The 25098-nt window shown below is 50.6% G+C and overlaps 12 protein-coding genes across 12 annotated transcripts; 5 read left to right on the forward strand and 7 right to left on the reverse strand.

Annotated features, from left to right (window-relative positions):
- Positions 1 to 41: 41 nt before the first annotated feature.
- NCS57_01085700 (MFS domain-containing protein) lies at positions 42 to 1738 on the reverse strand (the record flags this gene model as incomplete). Its single annotated transcript, XM_053060587.1, has 3 exons — positions 42 to 394; positions 454 to 1548; positions 1600 to 1738. 3 exons carry the CDS (start codon positions 1736 to 1738, stop codon positions 42 to 44), a joined length of 1587 nt encoding a protein of 528 aa, XP_052910981.1.
- Positions 1739 to 2313: 575 nt separating this feature from the next.
- NCS57_01085800 (DAO domain-containing protein) lies at positions 2314 to 3824 on the forward strand (the record flags this gene model as incomplete). The annotated part of the gene is made up of 2 exons (XM_053060588.1): positions 2314 to 2488; positions 2551 to 3824. 2 exons carry the CDS (start codon positions 2314 to 2316, stop codon positions 3822 to 3824), a joined length of 1449 nt encoding a protein of 482 aa, XP_052910982.1.
- Positions 3825 to 4244: 420 nt separating this feature from the next.
- On the reverse strand, positions 4245 to 5170 carry NCS57_01085900 (Aldolase-II domain-containing protein; the record flags this gene model as incomplete). Its single annotated transcript, XM_053060589.1, has 2 exons — positions 4245 to 4885; positions 4957 to 5170. 2 exons carry the CDS (start codon positions 5168 to 5170, stop codon positions 4245 to 4247), a joined length of 855 nt encoding a protein of 284 aa, XP_052910983.1.
- A 382-nt stretch (positions 5171 to 5552) lies between these two features.
- Positions 5553 to 6998, forward strand: NCS57_01086000 (DUF1338 domain-containing protein; the record flags this gene model as incomplete). The annotated part of the gene is made up of 1 exon (XM_053060590.1): positions 5553 to 6998. The coding sequence occupies one exon, from the start codon at positions 5553 to 5555 to the stop codon at positions 6996 to 6998; it is 1446 nt and encodes a 481-aa protein (XP_052910984.1).
- A 114-nt stretch (positions 6999 to 7112) lies between these two features.
- On the reverse strand, positions 7113 to 9465 carry NCS57_01086100 (Fungal-trans domain-containing protein; the record flags this gene model as incomplete). Its single annotated transcript, XM_053060591.1, has 5 exons — positions 7113 to 8036; positions 8089 to 8287; positions 8351 to 9212; positions 9267 to 9276; positions 9337 to 9465. 5 exons carry the CDS (start codon positions 9463 to 9465, stop codon positions 7113 to 7115), a joined length of 2124 nt encoding a protein of 707 aa, XP_052910985.1.
- A 2756-nt stretch (positions 9466 to 12221) lies between these two features.
- NCS57_01086200 (uncharacterized protein) lies at positions 12222 to 13131 on the forward strand (the record flags this gene model as incomplete). Its single annotated transcript, XM_053060592.1, has 2 exons — positions 12222 to 12780; positions 12839 to 13131. 2 exons carry the CDS (start codon positions 12222 to 12224, stop codon positions 13129 to 13131), a joined length of 852 nt encoding a protein of 283 aa, XP_052910986.1.
- Positions 13132 to 13571: 440 nt separating this feature from the next.
- NCS57_01086300 (Amine oxidase) lies at positions 13572 to 15005 on the reverse strand (the record flags this gene model as incomplete). The annotated part of the gene is made up of 1 exon (XM_053060593.1): positions 13572 to 15005. One exon carries the CDS (start codon positions 15003 to 15005, stop codon positions 13572 to 13574), a length of 1434 nt encoding a protein of 477 aa, XP_052910987.1.
- A 1223-nt stretch (positions 15006 to 16228) lies between these two features.
- NCS57_01086400 (Zn(2)-C6 fungal-type domain-containing protein) lies at positions 16229 to 17482 on the reverse strand (the record flags this gene model as incomplete). The annotated part of the gene is made up of 1 exon (XM_053060594.1): positions 16229 to 17482. One exon carries the CDS (start codon positions 17480 to 17482, stop codon positions 16229 to 16231), a length of 1254 nt encoding a protein of 417 aa, XP_052910988.1.
- Positions 17483 to 17971: 489 nt separating this feature from the next.
- Positions 17972 to 18465, forward strand: NCS57_01086500 (uncharacterized protein; the record flags this gene model as incomplete). The annotated part of the gene is made up of 2 exons (XM_053060595.1): positions 17972 to 18117; positions 18183 to 18465. 2 exons carry the CDS (start codon positions 17972 to 17974, stop codon positions 18463 to 18465), a joined length of 429 nt encoding a protein of 142 aa, XP_052910989.1.
- Positions 18466 to 19079: 614 nt separating this feature from the next.
- Positions 19080 to 20078, reverse strand: NCS57_01086600 (Short-chain dehydrogenase/reductase SDR; the record flags this gene model as incomplete). The annotated part of the gene is made up of 1 exon (XM_053060596.1): positions 19080 to 20078. The coding sequence occupies one exon, from the start codon at positions 20076 to 20078 to the stop codon at positions 19080 to 19082; it is 999 nt and encodes a 332-aa protein (XP_052910990.1).
- Positions 20079 to 20616: 538 nt separating this feature from the next.
- NCS57_01086700 (uncharacterized protein) lies at positions 20617 to 21727 on the reverse strand (the record flags this gene model as incomplete). The annotated part of the gene is made up of 2 exons (XM_053060597.1): positions 20617 to 21518; positions 21571 to 21727. The coding sequence occupies 2 exons, from the start codon at positions 21725 to 21727 to the stop codon at positions 20617 to 20619; spliced, it is 1059 nt and encodes a 352-aa protein (XP_052910991.1).
- A 924-nt stretch (positions 21728 to 22651) lies between these two features.
- On the forward strand, positions 22652 to 23116 carry NCS57_01086800 (uncharacterized protein; the record flags this gene model as incomplete). Its single annotated transcript, XM_053060598.1, has 1 exon — positions 22652 to 23116. The coding sequence occupies one exon, from the start codon at positions 22652 to 22654 to the stop codon at positions 23114 to 23116; it is 465 nt and encodes a 154-aa protein (XP_052910992.1).
- Between the last annotated feature and the right edge of the window lie 1982 nt (positions 23117 to 25098).

Below are 25098 nucleotides of genomic sequence, written 5' to 3' on the forward strand. Positions count from 1 at the left end.
GCACACGGTCAGACACAACTCTATTAAGATCCGAGACAAACTCACTCTTCAATGTCCTCATCGATTCTGCGACCGGAGATGGAGTCGACCCTCATGGTCTTGGCCTTGCTGCGAATCTGCCACCAGGGGCATTCGAACAGAGCATCAATATGCTCCAGGGGGAGACCTGCGGTCTCTGGAACAGCCAAAAAGACGTAAATGAGGGACACGAAGCACCACCCAGCGAAGAATATGAAGGCCCCCCAATTGTTCATACTGCTGAGTATGGATGGGGTCGCGCGGTTGAGTCCGAAATAGAAAAGCCAGTGGAAGGTTTGAGATAGAGCCGAGCCAAAGGACCGAATGCTGTTGGGCCACAGTTCAGCGCCAAAGACATACGGGAGAACAAGGAGGCCTAGGATTAAGCTTGTCAGCTACTTGAGAAAATGAGGCTGTGGTGCCTTTAAACTATACCAACTGCGTATCCAAAACCATGGATAAAGATGGCCGCGATTGCAGCTTCAGATGAACCAGGGGCGACAGAGCCCAACTGGTGACTCTTGATGTAAGCACCAAGGTAGACGTCCGAGATTAGTTGAATAATGATACCGATGAAGAGCGATTTGCGGCGACCCAAGGCATCGATGAAGAAAAATGAGGCGATGAGGGTGTAAAAGAACTTGGAGAGAGAGTACATGCTTGACAAGAAGAGGCCATGCCCGTTGGCACCGCTGATCCCCATAAGCGACAGAATCGGCACGAGATAACTGGTGACCGAGTTTGCGCCAGAGAGCTGCGCGAGAGCGTACGAGATAAGAGCCTGCTGGACGCGACGAAGATTGGCGGGAACCATGAAAGTCTCTTTCAGAACATCCTTGAGGCCACCGCTGCCGCCATATTTGGCCTTTTCGTCTTGGATTTGCTCCTCAATGTCGGCAATTTCTCCAGCAACTCGAGGATGCTCTGCTGGTAGTCCGCGAAGCGCGACAAGAGTCTTGACAGCATCTTCTTTGCGGCCGACTAGCATCAACCAACGCGGAGACTCGTAAGCAAAGAAGCTCGCAGCGATGACGATGGCGCAGATGATAGTTGGTACGAACCAAACTATCTGGTACTGCAAGTGTGAAGGTGCGACATGCAGGAAGCAAGCGTACACTGTCAAGGTGCTTACGGTCAGGCTGAGCAGCATGACAACGCTGAACCACACAGTCAGAAGGCCACGAATCTCGGTAGGTGCAATCTCGACGATAGACATGGGGCCGGTAACAGTCAGAGGACCGATACCAAGCCCAGAGATGAATCTAGCGGTGTAAAGAGCGCCCATGTTGCCATAAGAGAAAGTGGCAACCAGTTGGCCGATGATCCAGATGACAAAGTACAATCTCAAGGACCAGAGCCGCCCGATGCGGTCGTTGACGAAGAATGACAGGCCTGAACCAACGCCAGCGGTGAGATAGACGAAGGAGATGAAGTTGGCCACCTCCTTGGGGTTGGTGGCAGAGGTGATGCCAAACGTCTGCGAGAATCCCGGGAGAGAGGGCACGACAGAACTGGAGCCCTGGTCCCAAGCTTTGGAGAGTCAGGTACTGGATAATTTCGAGGACAATAGAGGAGACATACTGATGCATAGGCCTGACATGGCATAGAGTGCCGACGAAAGGAGAAGACGTCGGTTGAAGATGACTTCGCGTGGCGAGTTACGAATGCTGTTGACATGTTTCGCCAGCGATGAGTCAGTGAAGACTTTGCTGAAGCCCATGATGGAGTCAGTGAGGGGAGATTTTCGTCTTGAGGAGAATGTGGAAGCTGTTTCAGTTGTCAAGACAAATTAGGAAGTGATGATCTTGTCCGCTGTCAGAGGTTTCTTCGGAGGGTTCAGTGGAGGAATATATCACCACCCACAAAGCCTCGCTTCGCCTACTCGACCTCGGAGGAGCCACAAGCTAGTCGCGCCAAGCATGAACTGCATTCGTTACCCCAGATGCTTATCTCTTCCCCGCAGGATATCCTCGTCAACCAGCACCGCGAATTCTGGATTCTCCCGAACCAGAGTATGGGTGGGTTCATCACGAGAGCACTTGATATCGGGGGAACCCGAGTTGCTGGGCTCCCCGCTTCGGTTAGACTCAATTAGGCGTTGGCGCTCTCTAGCGTTTGCTTATCGTTGTTATCATCGTTATCATCATCTTGCAGCCGATAAAATGACTCGCTGACTCGCAAACTCCCGGAGTGGTAACATGTTAGCTCAACATCGTCGAGTTCTGGGCTGATAAAATCCGATACCACATCATTTCCCTAGCAAAATCATCAACGCGATCCGCCAAGAGACCGGCCATGTCACCTTTGAGAAAAAACGATCCAATCGTCATTGTTGGCGCAGGAATCTTCGGTCTGAGCACCGCTCTACACCTTGCCAAGCGTGGCTACGATCAGGTCACGGTTCTCGATAAACAAGATTATGATCAAGGGCTCTACTCGTATGCAAAGGGTTGTGACGCTGCGTCAGCAGGTGAGCCCCTGGCCTCAATGCGTTATTGATCAAGCATTGTTAACTAATGGAAAAAAAAAAAGATTTGAACAAAATTATTCGATCAGCTTATGGAACTCAGACCGAGTACCAAGAACTCTCGATTGAGGCCATCAAGTTGTGGAACCAATGGAATTTTGATTTGGCCAACGGGGAGGTGCCGCCTGGCATGAGCCCATCCGACAAAGTCTTTTTCAACAACGGAGCTATTTCCTTCAACGAGGGAGACGTCCTGCCGCCGTTTGAACAGGCTACGATCCAAGGTGCAAAGAAGCTGGGGCTTGCAACACCGCTCATCACTAATGACCCCCATGATATCGAGGTCGCTAGGCAATTGGGCTTCGACACTGACCAGTTCAAGTCCAAGAGTCGTGGGAAAGCCATGGTAGGCATTCTTGATACGAGCGGCGGTCATGTTGCAGCCGACAAGGCTTGTCGTCTTGCTCTTCACAAGGCAAGGCGCCTTGGAGTCAAGTTCATCTTTGGTGCTCAATCGGGGACCTTTGAATCTCTCATCCGGAAGGGTGGCAGAGTTGTCGGTGTTCGAACTAAAGACAACCAACTCCATGATGCAAAGCTCACCATCATGGCGTGTGGCGCTTATACGCCGGTGCTTGTCCCCGAACTTGATGGACTGTGCGAAGCCACAGCAGGTTCCGTGGCCGTTTTCAAGATCCCAAAGACATCTCCACTGTTTGAGCGACTCTCATCAAGCAACTTCCCGATCTGGATGTACAAGATGAGAGATGGTTCCAAAGGCGGTCTTTACGGCTTCGCCCTTGACTCCGAGGGCCACTTCAAGATCGGATACCGTGGCACCAAGTACACCAACCCCCAAATCCAGTCTGATGGAAAGGAGCGCAGCGTCCCCATAACGAGGTGGACTGACGGGCAAAAGCTCACTCAGATTCCGAAACAAGCCATGGATACCATCGCCTCCTTTGTATCGGAGCATATCCCAGAAGTCCTCGAGGAAGCTGGCGATGTTGCTTTCACAAGGGCATGTTGGTATACTGATACCTTTGATAACCACTTTGTCATTGACCGTGTACCGGATCAGCCAGGCCTCATGGTTGTCACAGGAGGTAGCGGCCACGCCTTCAAGTTTCTACCCAATATCGGGGACTGGGTGGTGGACATCATAGAGGAGGTGAAAACTGATCGTCCAGCAATCAAGGCATGGAGGTGGAGGAGCCAAGGAGAAAAAGAGCCGGCCAATGTTCTTATGGAAGGAAAGAAGGGGTCGAGGGCTTTGCAAAACGTGGTTCTGACAGGTTCCATTCATGGGCAAACCTCAAAGAGGTTTTCTATGCTATAGTTTCATGCATGAAGTTGCATAGCGGTCTTTTTCCACTGAATTAATGGACCGACTACATGAATAGAAATGCCAGGTACTCGCAACAAAGAGGGCGTTCTTAAATACATGTAATCACATGCCAACAAGAACCCTTGGGTCGCTCCGAGGAGGACACCTCCTGCTCTCGTAAATGCTCAAGGTCCCCCTTTTTAGGTATTTTCTCATTTGGGAACCCGCATCCCCCGTGCATGCCCGTGAAAGTGTGTGCAGACGCACAAGAGCTGCCTGTCCCTTATACTTCACTATTCAGCAGCTGAGATCGACATGCAAGTAAATTTGATGGCGAAGCATATAAACCCTTAATAAATGCATACTGAAATGAACTCGTCTAGCACTACGCAGGTTCATTGACAAGGCTGTGACCCTCCCATTGTAGCTCCCTTATTGAAGAAAGTCCCCCCTGGTCTCCTTCAAGATCAACTGATACTCTGGCTCGAACTGCATATACATCACCTCAGGAGTTCCAGTGCCATCCTTCGTATATTGTGCCTCCTCGTCGCTGACCAGAGACTTCTTGAGCTGGGTGCCATTAGGAGTCATGGCAGCCTCAACGAGTAATTGAGTCTGGCAAGCTCGCTCCAAAGCAATGAAAAATGCCGCCGCCTCGCCAATAGTCCCACCCGCTGTTAACAAGCCATGATTTTGCAGGATGATGTTCTTAGCGGCACCAAGGGCATCAGCGATGCGGCCACCCTCCTCTTTAGCGAAGACCACGCCACCGAAGCTGCCATAAACCGCAAGGTCTTTGTAAAACATGCATGAATCCTGGTTGAGCATGTCAATGGGCTTTCCGAATGTTGACCAGGCTCGACCATATGGGCTATGGAGGTGACAGGCGGCATTGATGTCTGGACGCCGCTTGTGGATGGCGGCATGGATAATGAAGCCCGCCGTGTTAACGGGCTTCTCTCCACCACCAATTCGGTTGCCGTCCTCATCAATATGAACCATATCGGAGACGGTTAGCAGGCCAAAATGGACCCCGTATGGGTTGATCCAAAAGGTATCTGGCCGAACGGGGTCTGAACGAATGGCAAGAGGTATTAGACCCAAACTGTCTCAGCATAGACCGACGAGTACGAGAAAAACTCACCTCTTAGGCTGATGTGACCGCTTCCTCCATCTGCAAATCCGAGCTTGGCAAAGATGCGGAACGCACCGGTCATCTGTTCCAGCTGCCAACGCCTCGTCTCCTCCTTAGTCTGAAACTGGGGGATCTGGTGGAGTCTCTTCGGCTTACCATCCTTGCCGTTTCCCACATTCAAGGAAGAAGAGGCCGCGACTGTGACTGTGGCGGTGGATGACATTGTGAAGTTGTTGCGGAAAGTGGAAATGGACTTGATACCAAAACTGATACTTGATCGTGAGGCTTGAACAATACGCAAGATCCCGGCAATGGTTGAAACATGTAAATAGTTGTTGTTATCCGTGGGGACTCGGTAACCCCCGTGATTGGCCAGATTGACCCGATCCTCCAGACACCCCAGGCGTCGATTGGGAAGCCAGTTCATTCGGTAACACCCGACGTCGTTTGTGATATAATCGTGGCTGTCGATAATGATGAGAATAGGATACGGACTTTGTGAGTTGGCTTTCAGTACCATCCAGTTCTTGTCGTCTTCCTTGGTTCACTCTAGCTATCACTAAGTGTTTTTTTATTGACACTTTACAACTCTTGGGTTCATCAAGATGTCGACTCTCACTATGGGATCAACAACTGCCGGAGGCGTTCCTTATGGCTCAGTTGAGCCATTCATGGACTCCAATGATGTTCGGACAGCCTTCACCGTCGCCATGTCCGCGATGTACAGAAACGAAGTTCCCTCGTATGGAGACCTCATCCGCATTGTACAGTCTATCAACAAGGAGGTTCTCTCTGCAAAATCCCAGTTAGCAGATCAGACAAGCATTGGCGAAAGCGCTGTGCCTCAAAGACTTGATCTAGAGCGACATGGAGCGATACGACTGGGAACTCCCTATGAATTAAGGACCGTTTCCCGTATCTTCGCCGTCATCGGTCTTAAAGCCGTGGGCTACTACGATCTTTCTATCGCCGGACTCCCAATGCACGCCACTTGCTTCCGGCCCATTGATCTCGCCTCTCTCAACAAGAACCCTTTCCGCGTTTTTACTACCCTACTTCGACCAGAGTTGCTTTCTGATAAAGAGGCCCGGGACTTGGCCACGAAGCTCTTGACCAGACGCAACATCTTCAGTTCCAGACTTCTTGACCTCATTAGTACGGCTGAGGGCCAGAACAACCGTCTCACTGCTTCACAAGCAGAGGAGTTCATACTTGAAGCAATGAAAACGTTCAGCTGGAGGCCTGAAGCATCAGCGACTGAGGACGAGTACAAGACACTCGCTGCTGAGCATCCAATCTTGGCAGACATTGCATCATTCAAGAGTTCCCACATCAATCACCTGACTCCGAGGACGCTAGATATAGTGGCCAGCCAGGAGAGAATGAAAGTCGAGGGTCTTAAAGTCAAAGACCGCATCGAGGGTCCTCCACCTCGCCAATGTCCTATCCTGCTCCGCCAAACAAGCTTCCTGGCTCTCGAAGAACGAATCAAGTTCCGAAACTCTGAGGGTGCCCTTGTTGAAGGAACGCACAGAGCTCGATTCGGAGAGATTGAGGAACGCGGAGCTGCCGTTACGCCTGCTGGTAGAAGGTTATACGACGCCTTGTTGGAAAATGCCATGGACAAATTCCAGGCTCTTTCTTGCGGCAAAAAGCCAGAATTGATGGATGAGCTCCTGAGTGAGGTGTTTCGGGGCTATCCAGACACCTGGACTGAGCTTCGGAGACGGGAACTGGTCTATTGCACATACCGGCGAGCCGGGAAACCATTTCCAAAAGATTCGTCCAAGATGCCCTCTCTGGAAGATCTTGTCTCTCAAGGCTACCTGGAAGCCGAGCCAATCACCTATGAGGATTTTCTTCCCTTCTCCGCCGCTGGTATCTTTCAGTCAAACCTGACGTCAAGCAAAGGGTCTCCTTTATGTGAGATGGGGAGACCAGATCGGGAAGGTTACGAAAAGGCTCTCGGCGGTGAGCTACTGAGTGCTGATGATCTATACCTCAAGTCACAGCGTGAAAGCATCGAGAAGTGCGGTCTGGGTTCAGGTTGAAGGATGTGACGGAAACCAAGAAGGTATCTGCTCAATAGGTAGTTCATAGCTACATTGATAGAGCCATACAGATCAAGCTAAATAAAATCATTTCGTTAATGGCATTGCATGATATCACATATCTAAAGAAGTCGGAGGTGCTTCGGCCGTGATATCCGTTTGTGTGTTCCGCATCCCTTGAAGTAGTTGCTGGACAAACCACTCAGACTCCGTCGGCATATCGCTGGCGCCAAGCTCCATAATCCAGTCCTCCAGGGGTTGTGAGTCCACCGCTTCCCCCGAGTGCGAAGTAGGTGGCACAGCAGAGTTGCCATGCGGCCTCCATTCATCTCCGCAAACGAGGCCGATGGTTTTCTCAGAAAGCACTTCGAAGATATCCCGGTACGGAGTAGCTTTACTCCATCGTTCGGCTATAATGACAAGTGCTGTGTTGCAGGCCATGCAAGTGTTGATGACGTCCATTTTCTTGGCCGCTTGCCTCACTCTTGCTGATTTCCAGATACAATACAGATAGGTAAGGCCACCAAGGAAGAGAATATGCAATGAGCCCCAGGTAAACTGCATGGATTGGTACTGAAACAGCCGTCGGTAGAGAAGGCATATTTCCTTCGCCTTCTGCGAGCAAGTCTCAAGTGCATGCTCAACAGATTCCTCTTCCCCAGGAGGTGGCTTGTGCGTGATCCAGTAACGGTATAGAAGGAGGACTGAGTGGTCATAAGCTAGCTTGAACCACTCCCGAGACGCAAATACGGACAATGGATCGAGGCCAGCCGTATCAGGTGGCTGCGGGATTTCGGCATGCCAGCTCTCGAGTTCCTTAGCAAGTTGATCGATCAAGGGCTTCTTTGCAACTTCTTGGCTCGGAGAACATTTCGTGATGGCTGGATAGATGCTGTTCCCAACCTTTGACCAGAGTCGGCGGAGTTTAATAACGTGGATGGCCCCTGTCATGTTGGTTGGTGGCTCATCTGGAGAAGCCCGAGGGCTCTGAAGCAGACCCAAAGCGTTGATATGTTCATCATTGATATCCAGAGGGAGCTGAAAAGATGCTAGTTAGTAGGCAAGAATCTAGGTGGAGCCAGGCGCCTACCTCAGCATCGATGCAATCATCGGGGATACCAACTGGCCGGCCAAGAATGAAGGATGCAACACGGTCGATATCGTATGCCACCCAAAAGCATCGATTGGACATCTCGGCAATCAGAGGATTCGAGTTCTTGCGGTATGTAGACGCGCTTCTGTGGTAGCCCAGTTCGATGCTATATCGAATTGCCAGTCCAGAGAGTTTCCTGAGATGATTAGTATCTGGGTGATCGCTCCATTGCACAGCATAGCCAACTCTTGGCACCTACCATAAACTTCCCCCAGCAGGGGATCTGATAGAGTAGACGGCACAGCAAAGCAGGCTTTGTATTGACTCAATACCATCAAGCTCTAGAACTGAAGGCTGGTGTGCGAGCGCCATATTGTAGTAGGATTCCGCTGTATCGTAATGGTTAGGGCCAAGGGCTAGGGAGGCAATTGCGTAGACCATCCAGACGAAGAACTGGGCGATATCCCCAGCAAGTGAAAGGTTGCCAGTGCTATCCGCCTTGAAACATAGCTCTTCCCAGAACCGAAATGTTGGTCGATGCAAAAAAGGGTATTGAGGATGGATGTTGTTGAAGTAGGCCTGAGACAATGTAGTCCCGAGAGGTGCCGAAGGGAAGCTAATGGGAAATGGAGTTGCCAACTCCCAGCTTGAATTACCGTGGCTGAAGTTGATACCGCTAGCTTGAGAACCTCCGACTTTCTTGGGAAGATTCATAGCTGCACTAACAACGCGGGAAAATGATACAGCAGAGGATGGACCGAAGTAGTGAGGCTCCTTGCTTGCTGTTGTGAGGCATAACAGAGCAACGTCGGCGGAGAGCTGGTCAGCCGGATCCTCCAGGTCTAGAGATGCATCGTGTTGATGGCTTTCGGCAGCGTCTGCATCCGATACTATGGGCGCTCTTTCGCCATTGCGCAATGCCGAGGGTCGGGGCAACTCGGGGAATGTAGCAGAAGGCGATAAGTCGGCGTGGGCTTTCTCGAGACCAGCAAGGTGATCCAAGGCTACATCAGGTCGGACTTGTTGGAGGAGGCCTTCTAAATAGGCGACTCTTGCTTCCAGTGACTGCATGTAATCTCGAGGACGGAACAGACCCGTCGCAGGGTCTTCAACGAGGCACTCTACATGGCCATGTCAACACCGCACTGTTTGGTCGGATGTGCAGCTTGGCCTACCTCGCCCATTCTTTGAGCAGTTTTGGCATCTTGGCACTTGCCCATCGCACTAGCTGAAGTCAGAGGAGACAGAGCACATGAAGGTGGAAGACCGTGCCTTGAGCTTCTTCTGCTTGCAGCCGACGCAGGCGAGCAAGGTCCGCTCTCCAACGCGGGGGCGTTTGACAGGGTGGGGATTGTCCATATTCGGAGGTGCCATGGTGATGACGTCGAAACTTGATAGCGGAAGCCCTGTACTGGTGTCGACGTAGTAGCGAGTCTGGCTGCAAGGGCGCGAGATCAGTATGGAAACAGGAGATGTAGCCAGAAGAGTCAAATGAGATCACGAGGGGACATTGAGACTGGGAGCCATTATCAGCGCCTCGGGAAGCTCCGATTGCCTCCACATTCAACTCGCCCGGCGCATCGGCAGGGCACTCGCTAAGAAACACGCCCACCGTCTGCATCCGTCAATACCCACTATTTTCCAAGATAACCATATTCGTACGCAGCATCCTGGCGGACACTAGTCTGGAATCAGATAGGTAACCCTATACAATGAAATACCATGAAGAAAATGAGATCTAAGCCGCGTATATGGATAAGCGGGTTTTACAAATATATCCATCTGCCAAATACACCTTGGGATGCTGCTGAGCGTAATTTTACCTACTTACCAAAGGTCGTCCATTTTTCACACATTTTTACATTATGCTCTAGCTAACTCTTGCACATGACACAGGTCCATCTGTGATCCCCTCAACCCTGTTCTTGACCAATTGATATGTCAACACACAAGAGTACATTCATACATTCTGATATCACTTATAGCTTACTTCTTCCTTGCACCCCCAACGATGAATATTTCTCGCCCCAATCCCTCTCGTGCTTGTCACTCGTAGCCATGCGAATGATATGAGTCGGCTCCAGGAAGGCAACCAGCAGTACTTCATCGCCCTTGTTTCTGCGTAACATGTTGCGATAGAATAGGCTTTTCTGCAAATCACGATGCCAGTATCCCCTGTCATCAACGTCTTTCATAAACACCTTGCCTTTGGGCCAATCATTGGAGCCTCTAAAAACAAATGTGTGCTCCTCAAAGACGGCATTTGGTGAGATCAAGAGCTTCGCACGGTTACGGTTGATTTCTCTCGCAATCCTAAGATGAATCGGTGTCGGTTCATCGCTTTCCGTGGAAGGGAATGTATCAATTCCGCACTTTGACATATGAACGAGAGAGCTAACAACCTCTGCTAATGTCGTCGTCCAGACTCCTTCTGGGAATTTTTCAAGCAGGTGCAAGAAGAGTTGGGCAAACATCGTCTGGTTCAGACCTGTCGAACGACGATGTGAAGGATGAACCATCGTTAGACCAGTGTGAATAATGGGGTCGTCTAACCCTGGGATAGGGATAACGAGGGCCGAGACAAATCCAACTAGAATGCCTTGGTGGCGGGCAAGGACAAGAATCTTATCTGCAAGCCAGTATTTGCCACCAGACTCTTCAAAGACTTGATAACCTGGTATCTCGGGTAGACATTGGCTGCCCAGAACGCATAGCGAAGCATGAAGGGCTGATCGCTTGGTGGCAGGGATTGGTGTCTCGGCCGTCACGAGCTCCAATTCATATTCGGGGTCCATTCTTTCCACTTGGGCGAGATTCGCGTGTTGGCTTTGCGGATAAAAAATGGTAGGTTAAGAGTTGTCATCTAGGGTAGAGGCTAGAAGAGCTGGCGAAAAGTAGGAGTTGTAGGATGAAGTAGACAATTACTCAACATTGTAGATCTTGGCTTGTTTTATAGCATTTTCTTCGACTCGCCCCTGTCGTTTTTGGCCTAGAGTACTGTCTAACGTAAAGTGGCAGGCGATTCAATAAGCTTTGAAGTTAATTTCGTGTTTCAACTGCCGGTTAGGCCTAGGGTAGGACACGTAGACTGGACAACAGGAGCTTTGCAACAGATATATTTGCCGTGTTTAGGTCAACGGGCATAAAAATTCCAGCAATTCTTTAGACATGTAAGTACTTATCCTCTCCCACTCTTCCAGCTGACTAGAAAAAGTTGGCTTTGGTTTGTTTATAATGCCGTATCTGGAGCAACTGGTAATGAGAGAGTTGAAATCCGTTTTCCTGACTTGGCAATTGCCGACTTTGGCGAAAGCATGAATGCCGACATTACTACTGCCTTTCTCGATACGCAGCAGCGACTCTATCTATCTATCATATTGATTCCAGCATATCCCTCCAGGTCAAACAGAGATAGAAACACAAGACAGACGCAACGAATGGCATGTCACAAGAGCCATCCGATCGCGCACAAAAGCAGATATCACTTAATAAAGAAGACTGGCTCGCAAAACGCGCTTGCGTATAAACCATGCAGGGCGGCCCATAAAAGGAAGACTCACAAACGCACCAACAGTGTCGTTCCCCAGGGCTGCCTGTACTTTCGACGTTTCGGCCCTTGCGGGTTTTTTACGGAACGCATGTGTGTAATTGAAGCCCGTGCGAAGGCTTGCTTCTATCTCCGGTCAAGTCTGCAGCCATTTGGTCAGGACATGGAGTTCTAATTTTTCTCCGTCGGTGAATCGGGAGCTGAAACCTCCTGTAGGCCGATCCGGATTCCGCGGCCTGACCTCCCCCAGGCCGATCCGGGCTCCGCGGCCTGTCGAGCTAATATTGCCAATATGTGCGGACTAGAAATATCAGTACCCATCTTTCATGCCGAACTTCCGAATCTTTCGGCCCGCACGGTCTTCTAGTTCCAACACCCCGTCTGATGCTGCGGAACGAAGATTTGGAGTGTTTTTACAGGCCAGCCTACAGGTAAACTTAATAACATGGCAGGGATGAAATGTGCCTCTATGTGGACTCTCTTGCTCCAGTTGCATTCATACAAATACGAGGGCACCACAATTGTTGACTAAAATACCATCCTTTGGCGTTACACCAGCTAGCCATCCAATTCCGCTGTCACGATGGCAGTTCCCCGTCACGATACTCGACACGCCGTCTCGAAGCCCAAAATCACGATAATCCAAAACCAGCCGCTATCAGAATTGTTACCTTATGGTTCTTTGATTCTTGGAATCAGCCTCATTTTTGTCATACTTCTGTCAAACATATTAGAGCGATGGGTTTTGCGAAAGGCCTATACTGAGGTGTACAACGGACTGGAACGAGGCAAGGACGAAAGGCGACGTCGCTCGTTTGTATATTTTCACATTGGCATCATGATCATGCTCTCACTTCTGGCTGCTGGCGCGTATCCTGTCCTTTACTTTCTTACTGGAGCATCCGACTTTTCAACCCTCCTAATAGGCAACATTACACTGGGCGACGTGTTATTCATATTGTCGGAGATTTATAGCTCGTACTATTTCTTTGAGCTTTGCTTTCGCACCAAATTCTCTAGTCCTATTAGCATCGCCCATCATTTTGGACTCCTTGCTGTGATACAAACAGCTTTGGCGCTTTTCGCAGATATCGGCAGCCATCCAGAAGCAACATTGGAGTTTTACATGTGTATGGTTTGGGGTGAGTCTTGCTACTCCTAGTCTTATAGGCCCCTGGGAGTGCTAAACGGATAAAATAGGCGCTTTTGACGTCGTGACAGAAATTCCCATCTATGGCTCGATGATAGTCTGGCGTCTGAGACGCGATAATAGCCAACTGCTAGTCCACATTGCGTATGGCTGTTCTTGCTGGGCAACAACAGCGGCTGCTGTTGAAGTTGCAATCACTATCTACCTTCTTCATCTATCCTGGGATCGCTGGGGCGCTATCTGGAGAATCGTCACGCCTATCATTTTCGCTCTTTGGATTGTCACACAACTATACGGCGCTTTTAGATTCTTTAAAATGGCTCAGACTCAGCGGTCTAAATAGGTCAATAACGAGATGTCCTATAATAGTATTGTTCTCGTCACTCGAGCCCGTAGGCCTCCATGCGAGCTCGACAATTATCTTAGTGGCCGATACAGATCGCCTCAAATAGATGAAAATCACCTTAATATGCATCAACTAAGAAGAATTTGCCTGCAGTTTGGTGTTTATTCTATTTTATGCATCGCTATTCCTATGGCATAGTAGGTCGAAAATATGTTATCTGGTCCTTTTCTAACGTAAAGGTTGCTTCGAATCTTTCACTCATTGTAGATATATTAGAACACCACCAGAACTGGAAACATGGCTGTTGCGTCTTGTGAAGATCGGGACTATCTTGGAAAACGTCCATCCATTAACATGCTAGTCCTCGCCCTGCTTCTGTTCCCGTTCCCGAATACGATATTCAGGTAAGAAATGTACACAAAGCACCGAGAGCCTTCCTAGGCCAGAATTTCCTTCGCCACCCTCTCGCCTGATCTAATAGCCCCATCCATGTAACCTGTCCAGTAGTTCGCCGTCTCTGTTCCGGCAAAATGGATGTTGCCGCTTCGAGCTCTGAGATAGCGGCCAGCGGAGCTGAGGATGCCCGGCGGTGCGTATGCCACAGGGCCACCCTTGGAGTACTCTTCAAGATCCCAGCGCTGAAGAAGGAAGCCGGATGGCTGACCTGCTTGCGACCCAAAGTATTTGACAAGATCATTGACCACCAAATCCTGAACCTCCTTTTCACTCAGCGTGTCCAGCTTTCGCATCTCGTCGGCTTCGATAAAGCCCATAATGGCACCATAACTCGCATCTGCGGGTGAATTATCGAATGTGGTCCGGATGACACCACTATCGCTCAATACTTGCCCATTAAGACCAAGCCCGCGCCACCAGGGCTTAGGATAAATCGCAATGGCTTTCCCGATGGCACCCATGGTCATTCGGTCGTTCAACTTGACCCGACCGGCCGGCAACGCTGGCTCAAACGCAATGGCCTTGGCCATCGGCGGGGACATGGCGACAACGACATGGTTGCAGACAACACTCCATCGATCCGAGACGACAAGATAGCGATTGCCTTGGCGAATGATCTTCCTAACGGGGGATCGAAGCTTGACGTGATCCCAACCTAACCCATCGGCGAGCTTGGTGGCGAGAAGCTGAGTTCCTCCGTTGACCCGGCTGTCCTGGGCACCACCGTGAACACCAACAAGCCGACCCAGGGCCCCTGGGGTTGTTTCGTTTCCTGCAGCGGCAACATAAGCGAGAAAGTAGAGAAGCGATGGCTCCTTCAACTCGGTCGACAAGATGCTCGCGACGGCGTTCTCGACAAGAAATCGGCTTTCCGGTCGTGTGACTTTTTGTTTGACAAAGGATTCCAGTGTTAAACCGTCCCAAGTCTTGGCTTCTGGATGACTCCATGGGGAATCGACGTCGAGCTGCCCAGCCATCTTATCCACTTCGCGGATGAAGCTTTGAAGCTCGGAAAGAGATTCTAGGTCAGCAGGCGGCAGGCCTCCTGTATCAGCGGAGTAGGTTTGCTTGGTTTTCTGGTAGAAGAGTGTACTGTTTCCAGTTGCGTACGTGGAGTACATCTCCAGACCGAGGCTGCTGGCTAAATCGATGACACGGTCTTGAGTCGGGCCAATAAATTCGGCACCCAGCTCCTCCACTCCTCCGTTAGGCAGATGCGCATTCAGTACGCGTCCGCCAACGCGGTCTCTGGCTTCAATTACAACAAAAGACTTGCCAGCTGCCGCGAGGTCTTTGGCCGCCGCTAAACCAGAGAGCCCTCCACCGACGACAGCGACATCAACATATCCGTGTTTGGCCGCCAGGACCGAGGAGGTCAAAGGAAGCGAAGATAGCAACAAAGTTTTGAAGTTCATCATGGGTGGAAAGTAAATGGAATCGAGTGTTGGTGATAGAAGGACATGCATGGAAGTGCTGCGACAACTGTGTGGCTTAAATAGCAAACGCCGATATAAACTTTCCTCGCAGATCAATTTCTCATCTTGGGCAAATCCTCGTGTGGTTGTTAATCCCCGACCTATCCGACCTATCTGACCTATAGTCGGACTTTTCGGACTTTGACTGTCTTTGTATCTTCGGAGCTTCTCGTAAGTTTTCTTATGGACTGCGCCCTTCTGCAGATGCGGCAGTCCCGACTCCGCCGTGAGGTCCAAGCACACGAGTACCCACAGCGGCGGCCGCGGGTTGCCGAATTATTTTGCCTTGCTTTATTTTCTTTCTAGTAATCGAAGACCGTATTTATTATCCAAGTTAGTAAAAAATAATAGAAGCAGAAGCTAATTAAAATCAAGTTCGCAAAGATATGTCCGACTGCCATTTCACTCGCATTGTGTGAGTTTAGATATAGCAAAGGGCAGGGCAATAAGTTAATTTCACCGTATCTTTCGACTCTTTCGCTCTGGTCCACGGAGATCCGAAGGATCAGCCCTCGGGAAACTTGGACAAGCTGGCAGAGTAACTTGGTTACGCTGCACAGGAGAAATAATGCGAAGGCATGAGCCTTTCTACTGCGAGACAAAAGACTGAGCGTGCATCAAGATGGAGGCCATTGAATAGGGACTCGAGGCACTGTATAGCCTTCGTTACAGTGACCTGGCATTATTATCACCTCATTTCGAGCTAATGGCTACAAGGGGCTGGTTATCAACAGGTAACCGGAACTGCTGACTTATTTGATGAAATAATCTACAATATTTTTATCATAAAGAGGTAAGGAAAAGTATAGCGCTCACTTATCTGCGGCGCTCGCTTATTATATATATATGTAAAAGCTCCAACTCCATCTTGAAGTTAGAAGGGTTTAGTAATTATCCCGTCTTAAGCAAGTCCATTACTAGTATTAACATTATCCTCTCCTGCTGTGATGCCAACGTGGCTAACAACCGAGCTCTCTATATGCAGTGCAGGATTGTGACACGCCGTTATTTTTAGCGCCTTAAGATACTTAAACGCATCAACGCATGCAGATACGTCAGGAGTGAAGAGGCCAACGAAGGAATCGAGAACCAGCTACAACAGGTGATCGATAACCGAGAGTTTGCCAAGCTAACAAACATGAAATTGCAGTGAATCAATAGCACTAAGAGGCGAAGCCATCCCGGGGCCTTAGCCCCCATTTCCCAAGCAGTGTGCTGTCGCCACCCAACCACTCCTCTAACGCGTCAATGCCGTTATAGCTTACCCAGATGACGATTCCCAATTCATCAAGGTCGTCGGGTAATGCCGCTTTAATGTCGTCATGGAAACTTGAGATACTAACCTCGACCCAAGGCCTTTGCCCCATTGCTTGGTGCCATTCTGCTACTGATCTTGCTTCCCATAGGGCGACTTGTCCTGTAAAGCCCAGCCTGGCCATCCTCGCACTGGGTCGGTACCAGCCAAACCTAAGAAAGGTATAGATGCCGTCAAGTAGCTCTGCAAAGATTATAGTACGTCGGATGCTTTCGGCTTGGATCCAGTCTTTCCAGCTCGAATGCTCGAGCTGTGTACCGCCGGCACTGTTATCTCGCGGCCACTGAGTCTGTCCTTGCAAGATGCCGACCCATCTTGCAAGCGGCTCAGCGTCTCGCTCCGCCTCTGCCTGCTGTGCAACGTCGCCGGTCGAGAATAATCGTATGCACTGGTAAACAAGCATGGCCTGCACAGCGGGCAGGAGATCAAGGTTCATAGTCGAATGGGAACTGGGAGGCGTAAGGGAGATGGCTGTCTCTGTAGCCTCTATAAGCAGTTCTACCCGCCTCTTAATCTCAGACCGGACAAGAAACACGTTCGCCGAGTTGCGCATGACGTCCAGGGAGCAGGCAGCTAAGGCGTCTCGCAGTATCAGAGAGGCGTTGACATGAGTGTGGTGGATAAAGGCCGTCTGTCCCGTTTCTGCTAGAGCCCTAGCCTGCAGGACTAGGCGGCCGGCGACGTATTCCGCGCGGGCTTGGAAGACACTTCCCGTGGTTATGGGGCTGTCGCTGGGTATTTGGAAAGATGTCGTTGGAACACCAATGTTATATGGAGGTTGGGGTGCACATAAAACTGAGCCCGCATTCAGATATGACGCGTCGGGAGATTGAAGTTGGAGGTCTGGGGTGAGGAATGATATGGTTCTCCCTCGGCCGATAATCTCGTCTAATAGAGGCACCAAGGCCGGGGGCAGAGTGAAAGGAGTTGTTGTGAGGGGCAGCAGCGAGCCAAGTGTGGCATCATCACTGGCATGGCTTTCTCCTGGTCCGGGCAAGTGGTGGTTCCACTGAGGTGTCTCGGTTAAACCGCTTTGGTCAAGGTGATCGTCATGTCGAATCTCTTGCGGCATCCAAGGACTCGGGCTGCTATTTTGCACCATCTCTTGGGCTTCTTCGGGTGATATCCAAGCATACACGCAGGTGACTCCCCTTGCAAGACAGCGCCCGCACTCTGGGAAGCCGAGGTCGCACCGCCTTTTACCCCGGGCACAAGCCGAGCAGGACCTTCGTCTTGATGATATCATGTTTCCGCGAGCCGACGTTGTGAAGCTTTGTCAAAAGGTGGACTAACTACAGCCAGCGCAAGAAAGTCGGGTTGTGAAGACTAGCGGCATTTGCTGAGAGAGGACGTCGGTCAGCGCACGCGGCAGCCCCGGCTTGATGAGGGGCCTGGTATGCGGAGTTCCGCACGCTAGACTAAACCTCCGTGTGGATCCGGTCCCGACTCGGACACCCATATCGAAGCCCATGACTTGGACAACGGGTATAAATAAGTGCCTGTGAAGCTCTCCAAGTGCAACTTCTCTGAATCATCTTTAGATATTACCATCAATTCCCCAAAATTCATTTAACCCTCATTCTCACTCACCATGGCCAACACTTCCGAACCCACTTGTTCCTCTTCTGCCCTCGGAAAATGGGTTGAGGATCTCTATGACCGCATCTTCTGTCAGCCAAATGATGAAGTCTCGGCGAGTGCCTTCAAAGAGCGTGTCTCAGAGGGCTTCACTGCGAGGTAAGTCAGACGCTGAAAGGGTTTCGACCTTGGTAAAATGGAGCTAAGCTAACCCTATCCCTAAGAATCAACCATGACCTATTCTCGCGACAAACTTTCATGGAAGCTATCATGAAATTCCGTGTCGATAACATGACGAGCATCCAGAGCATCAGGGAAATCCAATTCTGGGATGCACCCGACGGCTCTGGCGCCGGGTGTGTCTCGCAGTTGGTGCATTTCACCGACTCCAACAAGGAGACTGGCGTTGGTACCAAGTCTTCTACATTGCTGATTGCGAGTATCAAGGTTGTTAATGGGCAGAAAGTGCTGGTTGACTTGACGGAGGTCTTGAAGGTGTCTGAGTAAGACCTTACATACCGATGTCCATGTTTTAAGGGACATCACAGCATGCCTTCGGAGTCTCTATATCGCATCAAATGTACAACCCTAAACCCGATATACAGACTTCAATCCCCAACCTTGACAACTGAGCTTTTGAAGACTACTCGTGGGCGCTGTCCTACGCGAGGATTTGGTGACTTTCAAATAATCGCCTCGTTTCTGCTGCCAGATTTATCAACCTCTGCATGGCGTCAATTATGCTCTGGTCTGGTTATTCCCGATGAAATCCTGCGGTCGTATGGAACTGAGAAGCTCCATGCCTTGTAGCGTTTTACACCTGGATAGTTGTACATAGAGGCTGGCAAAATCGCTTTTGGAAGACTGGCCATTTGTTATACGGTTTCCATGCAGTTCCAAGAGCGCGTCCAGAAACGTTTGCCTTGAGCTTTATAGTCAGTAATCACAAATTCAGGGACAACAGGCAATGCCAGTTGTTATTGACTGGGATGTGAAGTGATCACGCTGCATATAATTACTAGAATATCACGAATTATATGGCTCCGTGATTCATAGGGATATATTCATCTATGGAAATCACAAATTGATTGTATTCTAAGGGTCAAGCCCCTCTGAATTCCCTACTCCTCGTCCGGCAATCCCACAAGCTTGAGCGAGTCGCTCCATAGCCTCTTCGCTTCTTCCACGTCATAGGCGTACGGGGCATACCCGGGCGCAGAAAACTTGTCATCCCCTTCCGCATACGGCTCTGCCACAGCGCAGTTGATGAGGTACTTGCCGCCCTCATGTTCCCATGCCTTGCCGACGGCCGCCCACACCGATGTTGCGGCACCCTGCTCAACGCTCTTGATGGTGGGGTATATGAACTCCATCCCCTTGAAAGCATCCGGGGGCATGTGCTGGGTCAGCCCCGTCTGGACAATTCCCGGGTGAATGCTCGTGGCATGTAGGTGCTGCGGGCCGTAGCGGCGCTCGATCTCGTTGGCCATGTAAATATTGGCCGTCTTAGACTGGCCGTAGGCCACGCTGGGGTCATAGCCACCTTTCTGGAAGTCGTAGTTATCGGCGTTGTTGATACCGTGGACGTTATGGGCGGAGGAAGAGAGAGTGACGACACGGGAGGGTAGGCTAGGGGAGGCGGCGGCGAGGAGAGCGGGCTCTAGGAGCTTAAAGAAGAGGAAATGCGAGAGGTGATTCGTGCCGAACTGGAGTTCGTGGCCATCGGCGGTCAAGCGGAGGTCTGGGATGGCCATAATACCGGCATTGTTCACGAGGAGGTGAATCTTGGAGGTCTTGGCGAGGATAGCGGCGGCGGCAGCACGGACAGAGGCAAGAGATGCTTGGTCCATCTGGATTAACTCCATACGGGAAGGTTCAAATATACCGGCGAGGGCGGACTGGGCCTTAGCAACGTCTCGGGCTGTGAGATAGAGGGTGGCACCAGTGGCGGCTAGAGCGCGAGCAGTTTCGATACCGATGCCGGAAGAGGTACCGGTAATGACAATGGCCTCGCCCTGGAGCTTGCCCTCGACGCCCTCGTCCTTGATGATCTGTAGGGCCGTGGGGCGTGCGTCTCCAGGGCCGTTTGGCTTGGCGTGGGCGACAGCGTAGCGTGACATGATCGTATTAGTGAGGGATGCAGTGAGAGGTGATGAGGAACAGATTTGCTTGTTGCGCGGAGGACTAATGGAATCTTGAGGACTTGGAGTGTGAACTGGAGTCGAAGCGTGGCGGGGAGTGGTTTATTTATCTAGTCTGCTTACCCTGAACGCCTACATAACGGCGTGGACCCATTTCAGGACAGCATCACTTCAGAAGACCGTCAGGTAGGGAATAGCTTACCAATCGCCGTCCACTCTAAAGATGCTTCCCGGCGATAGAAGTAAATCCATAACTTAACGCCGTATTATCAATGATGATTGATAGACTAAGATCAATCGATATAATCTCGTAAACTGCCCCTCATCGTTCCCGTAACAGACCCATGACTCGCCATGATGACTTTTTTCCCCTTTTCGGCCGTACTATGGAAGACCACTTCACTCCGCGGACAACAACGCTCTGACTGAGGGGATTACTAGGAATAGATTGTATCAGGAGACTATCCGCAGGCCGTCCTCCGCTTGTTATAAGACTTCTTTCGCATTGCAGCTATCTTTACGATTCAGAGAGGCGCATAGGTTCCTCTCCTCTCATCATCCTCCAGCGGTTACTACACCTCACTAGTTCATTGCAACCCTCCACAGCCCACGCCCATTTCGCAAGAAAGCCGGGAGTGGCCTCCCAGTTCTGCATGTCGTATGGTTCGCCCCAAACAATAAGCCCCCGGCGCCCCGCGGTGACCTCATCTTCGTCACGTCTTGCTGCGAGGGGCAGGGTCCACATGGTTTTAGGGTCGGCGACGGTGATGGAGAGGGGCGTACCTCGTTGGTTTGGAGCCGGCGTGATGCTCATGAGCTCGCCGATCAGATCTTGCAGCAGCTCCCAGTGGTCGAAGCGTCCTTCGCGCTTGATAAGATTGTCACGGACGCAGGGGAAGGGAATGAGGTTGATCCATAAGGAGTGGGGGCGGGCTTGCTGGAGGCGGGTCGGAAAGAGGGAAAGAGGGATATTGGGGTTGAGGGGGTAGATAGTTGTGTCGTCACGGTAAGGGCCACTGATGGGACAGGTAGTGGGGGGGCGAGGGGCACCGGTCCAGCCTGTGAGAAGGGTATTGAGAGTGCGCTTGTTGGAGACGAAGGCGCGAAAGACATTATACTGGATAAGATGGAGGAGGTGATCGGTTGAGAGGGGGAAGATGAAGGGCCGGGGGGACGTCTGGGCGTGGACGACGGCAGTGGGTGGTGGCCCTCGACGGACAACGGCGCGTTCGGGTGTGGACATTGATGTACTGACGTGAGTGTGAGGTGGCCCAGCGGAGATGTGCTTGGCGGTTGCGTCTTTCGCTGACGAGGCGTCTCGGGATGGACAACCATCGAGTTCGTCGAGGCGCCAGCGCCGGACTTGGAACGGGCGAGACGTCAGAACAGGCCCCGGGTCTTGCTCCCGAATCCGCAGTCCTTTAAAGCTTATGAGCTCAGCAGGGGGTGAGGCATCGAGGGAAAGACTCACGCTGTGCTCTTTTGTTCTTCCTATTTTGAACCTTCCTGCGCTGCTTGTTGGCCTCGGCCTCGGCGTCGACGTGGGTGGGGACCGTGGGGTGACCGCCAGCCTTGTTCGCTTCGCCTTCGCCTAGGGCTAAATGAAGCAGAGTAACGGAGTGTTCCATGATGCCGAGTTATTGAGTATCTAGTTCTGTGTGGCCGTTCTTGAAGCGTAGTGGTGAGTAGTGAAGAAAGTAGAGTCCGACTAAGCCTAGTCCTGGAATCGAAATGTGTCGTGCTGTGAACAAAGTCAATCAACCTGAGCTTGACAAGGGTTACTTGGTGGGGGCTCAAAATCAGGAACGAATGACGGGGATGGGCGATTTTGAGCCCACTAAGTAGCACCAGTGCACAAGGCTAGGCTGAAGGAAGTAAAAATGTCATCAAGCGAGCGGAGTTAGGATTAAACAACGGGAGATCTGGACCTGGTGTTAAACGTGGGGGAGACACACTAGGCCGAAAAGGGGGAAAATGTCATCACGGCGAGTCATATCCCTTTCACTGTTGGGAGGCTGCGCTGAGGCTGGTGGCGGGAATTTAGACCAACTACACAGCGACAGTTGAGGTACACAAGGTCCCCCCTACTTAATTATATGATACTAGAAGTCACAGCTCTAAGGGATCTACATCACAGTACATAACACTCCGTACACTTTTCAGCTACACAGCGAATCAAAGTTTACCAGAGTACCGTCCATGTCTCGGGCCAAGTGTAGTCTTACAACAGTTAAAGGGATATCTGTGACGAATGATGAGTAGCAGTACATGAGATCATGTTGATTAATCATGTCCGTGAAGCATAACTCAAAGGATGGCGTTAACTTATGGATTTACCTCCTATCGCCGGGAAGGGCTATGGCTCGAAGTGAGAGAGGGTCACAGGGGCCGAAGTTGATTTTAAGTAACAATGTCGTTCCGCGTGGAACATAAATAAGTTTAGGCGGTCATCCCAACGTGATGAGCAAACACTCCTCTCTTTTTCTGATACACCACTGTCTTCAACTCCTTCCTACCTGACTTTCCAAAGAATTCCAAAAACTTGCTTCATCATGGCCTCAAGCCCTTCCTCGACGAACCTTAGAGAGCGCATTGAGGCTACAGCCCGAGCCTTCTTGTCGGCGTACGAAGAGGGCGGGGCCCGGAACGACGCCTTCATCATCAACCGTGATGTTACGGCGGACTGCACACGGTACCTGCTTCCCGCGTCCGTGCCCCAGGCCTTTGGCCTACCGGCAGACTTTTTCTTCGACACGACGAAGTATCAGGACGACTATGCGAAGGATATCAAGGTGTTGAAATTTAGAAACAACATCATTTCGAACTTGGTCATCGACGCCGAGGCCCGCCGGGCCGCATTTACGTCTATTGCAGACGTGCACGCTACCAGCGGAGAGTCGTACCGCGCCGAGCTCGCTAGGTTCTTGTGCTTCAACGACGATGGGTCCAAAGTCAAGAAGGTGGTTGAATTCTGCGACAAGGACATAATCTTGAAGATGGCAAACACGGCTGCCTAGTTCTGGTCTGCAGCGTACAGAGTTCGAGGGAAATCTAGACGGGCCGTTGTTCAATATACACCCAACATAGGCTCGGTTAACCCATCGAGGTCCGGGCTTCAACTATAATAAAGAACGTATTTTCAACATATTATAGCATCATATCCCAATGCTAACATAGTGGCATTTTTTTTAACCTTCTACTGCCTATAGTCAAAGAGTCATGCCTAGCTATATCATCATAAAAGGTTAAGCCTCTCATAGGGCATTTAACTGCTCCAACCTCCGTACGAGAAACGAGAGAATTTGGTCGTAAAGGTGGAAAGGTTTGGGTTGTAGAGGAGGATTACGGCGAGGATCAGGTAGATTAGAGGTTAAATGCAATATCTCGGCAAATTGCCAAACTTTGGCTCATACACATCAACTTTGAACACAATGACGTTCAAAATGCGACAGAGTTGTGATTTCTATTCAGGATAAGATTATGTCTCCTTTGGGGACCAAAAAGGAGAACGGCTATGTTTTACTTGGGCCGAGAAGTTTACTAGGAGAAATCAAGGACTTTAACCCATTTTCCCGCTATCTAGGTCCTTGCGTCCCAAAGAAAGTCGATACTAGTGGGCTCTCGCCAGAGACCCCATTACCTAAAATGGTCATTCTTGAAGTTTACCTGGATTTTGACCCCGATCTCATCGAGGCAGCTTTCAGGAAGGGAGCGAAAGGGGTTGTTTTGCTTGTATATGGAGATGGCTATTGCCCTTCAGAAGCGGCGAAAAAGATCAAACAACTCGTTAATAAGCATGGCATCATCTTGGTATTGGCCAATAGAGGTCAGACGGAGTATATCTACATAAGACCCAACTTCTTCTCAACCTTTGCCGTAGAGTAGTTCTTTGCTTTCTGTAGGGCCTTCTAATGAGAGTCCGAGACGGTAGTTCAGAGACACACCGACGGCGCGGCCAGTTGCAGCCAGACCCGAGGCGTTCGAAGTCGTCGATGTGTTTGCGCCGACTTCGAACCCGCCACCGAAGATGTAAACGATCACGGGAAATTCGTTTCTGCTTGCGTGCTCGGGTGCCCAGATGTTGAGGTTCAGGCAGTCCTCGCTCAGTCTGTTGTCGGCCTCGAGCCAGCTGCTGTTGCCGGCTTGCACTGGAGCCGGCCCCATCTGATTGTAGGGCAGATCCGGGTTGAAAGGGAGCAAAGCAGACCGACGGAAGCGCTATGCCTTGGCGTAGGGGATGCCCAACCATCAGCGGACCGAACGAATGGCGGTAGTATTCATATTAAAAAGCTCCTTAAGTTAACGATGGTAGGTTAAGAAACTAAGATATAGTGCTTGATATGGACGAGTAATCCATGAAACTGCGAGATAGTGTTGGTGGTTAGTAGAGCACTCCCTCACTATATATACCTTGCTAGCAACGCTTGTGCCGCTACAAACGGACGCCATGCGAGGGAATATTATCTTTCAAGGGTGCGATTGATAGCGTCTAGAAGCAGCTTTCGGCGGTTGACCCGGCGGGTAAAAAGACCGCCAGTATACCTAATAAGGTCTATTATACTATTAACAACGCTTCTTCAACTAAGCCCTTAGCTCTCGAAGTAAGCTTGATACCGGAAGACTACGAAGGAGAATAGAAATTTTTCTATAATTTCTTTGGATACCTTAATGACTGCCGTAAGGCTAGACAACCACCGAGCTTCTTCCAGATAATAGTCTTTTTGCGAACCGCCGATACTCCTCTTGCGATACCCATGCCTACACAGTGGCTCGGCCTACTCGTCAGCAAGGTTGCAATGCATTCTGCTGGCCTATGGGTGAAATGGGCATTCGGCTATCAAGAATCTTACCACGAGTACTATAGAAAGAAACAGCTGTAGGAGAAGCGGTAACCCTAACTGTTAAGAGGCACAGCAGTGGAACAAGGTACGGCGCGGAAGTCCTTGAACCCTGAAGGGGATAAGGAGGCCAGTTTTGATGTCTTTTAGATAGTCGGTGA

The sequence above is a fragment of the Fusarium keratoplasticum genome, chromosome 8 (genome assembly GCF_025433545.1).
Source record: "Fusarium keratoplasticum isolate Fu6.1 chromosome 8, whole genome shotgun sequence".
Classification (NCBI taxonomy): Eukaryota; Fungi; Ascomycota; class Sordariomycetes; order Hypocreales; family Nectriaceae; genus Fusarium; species Fusarium keratoplasticum.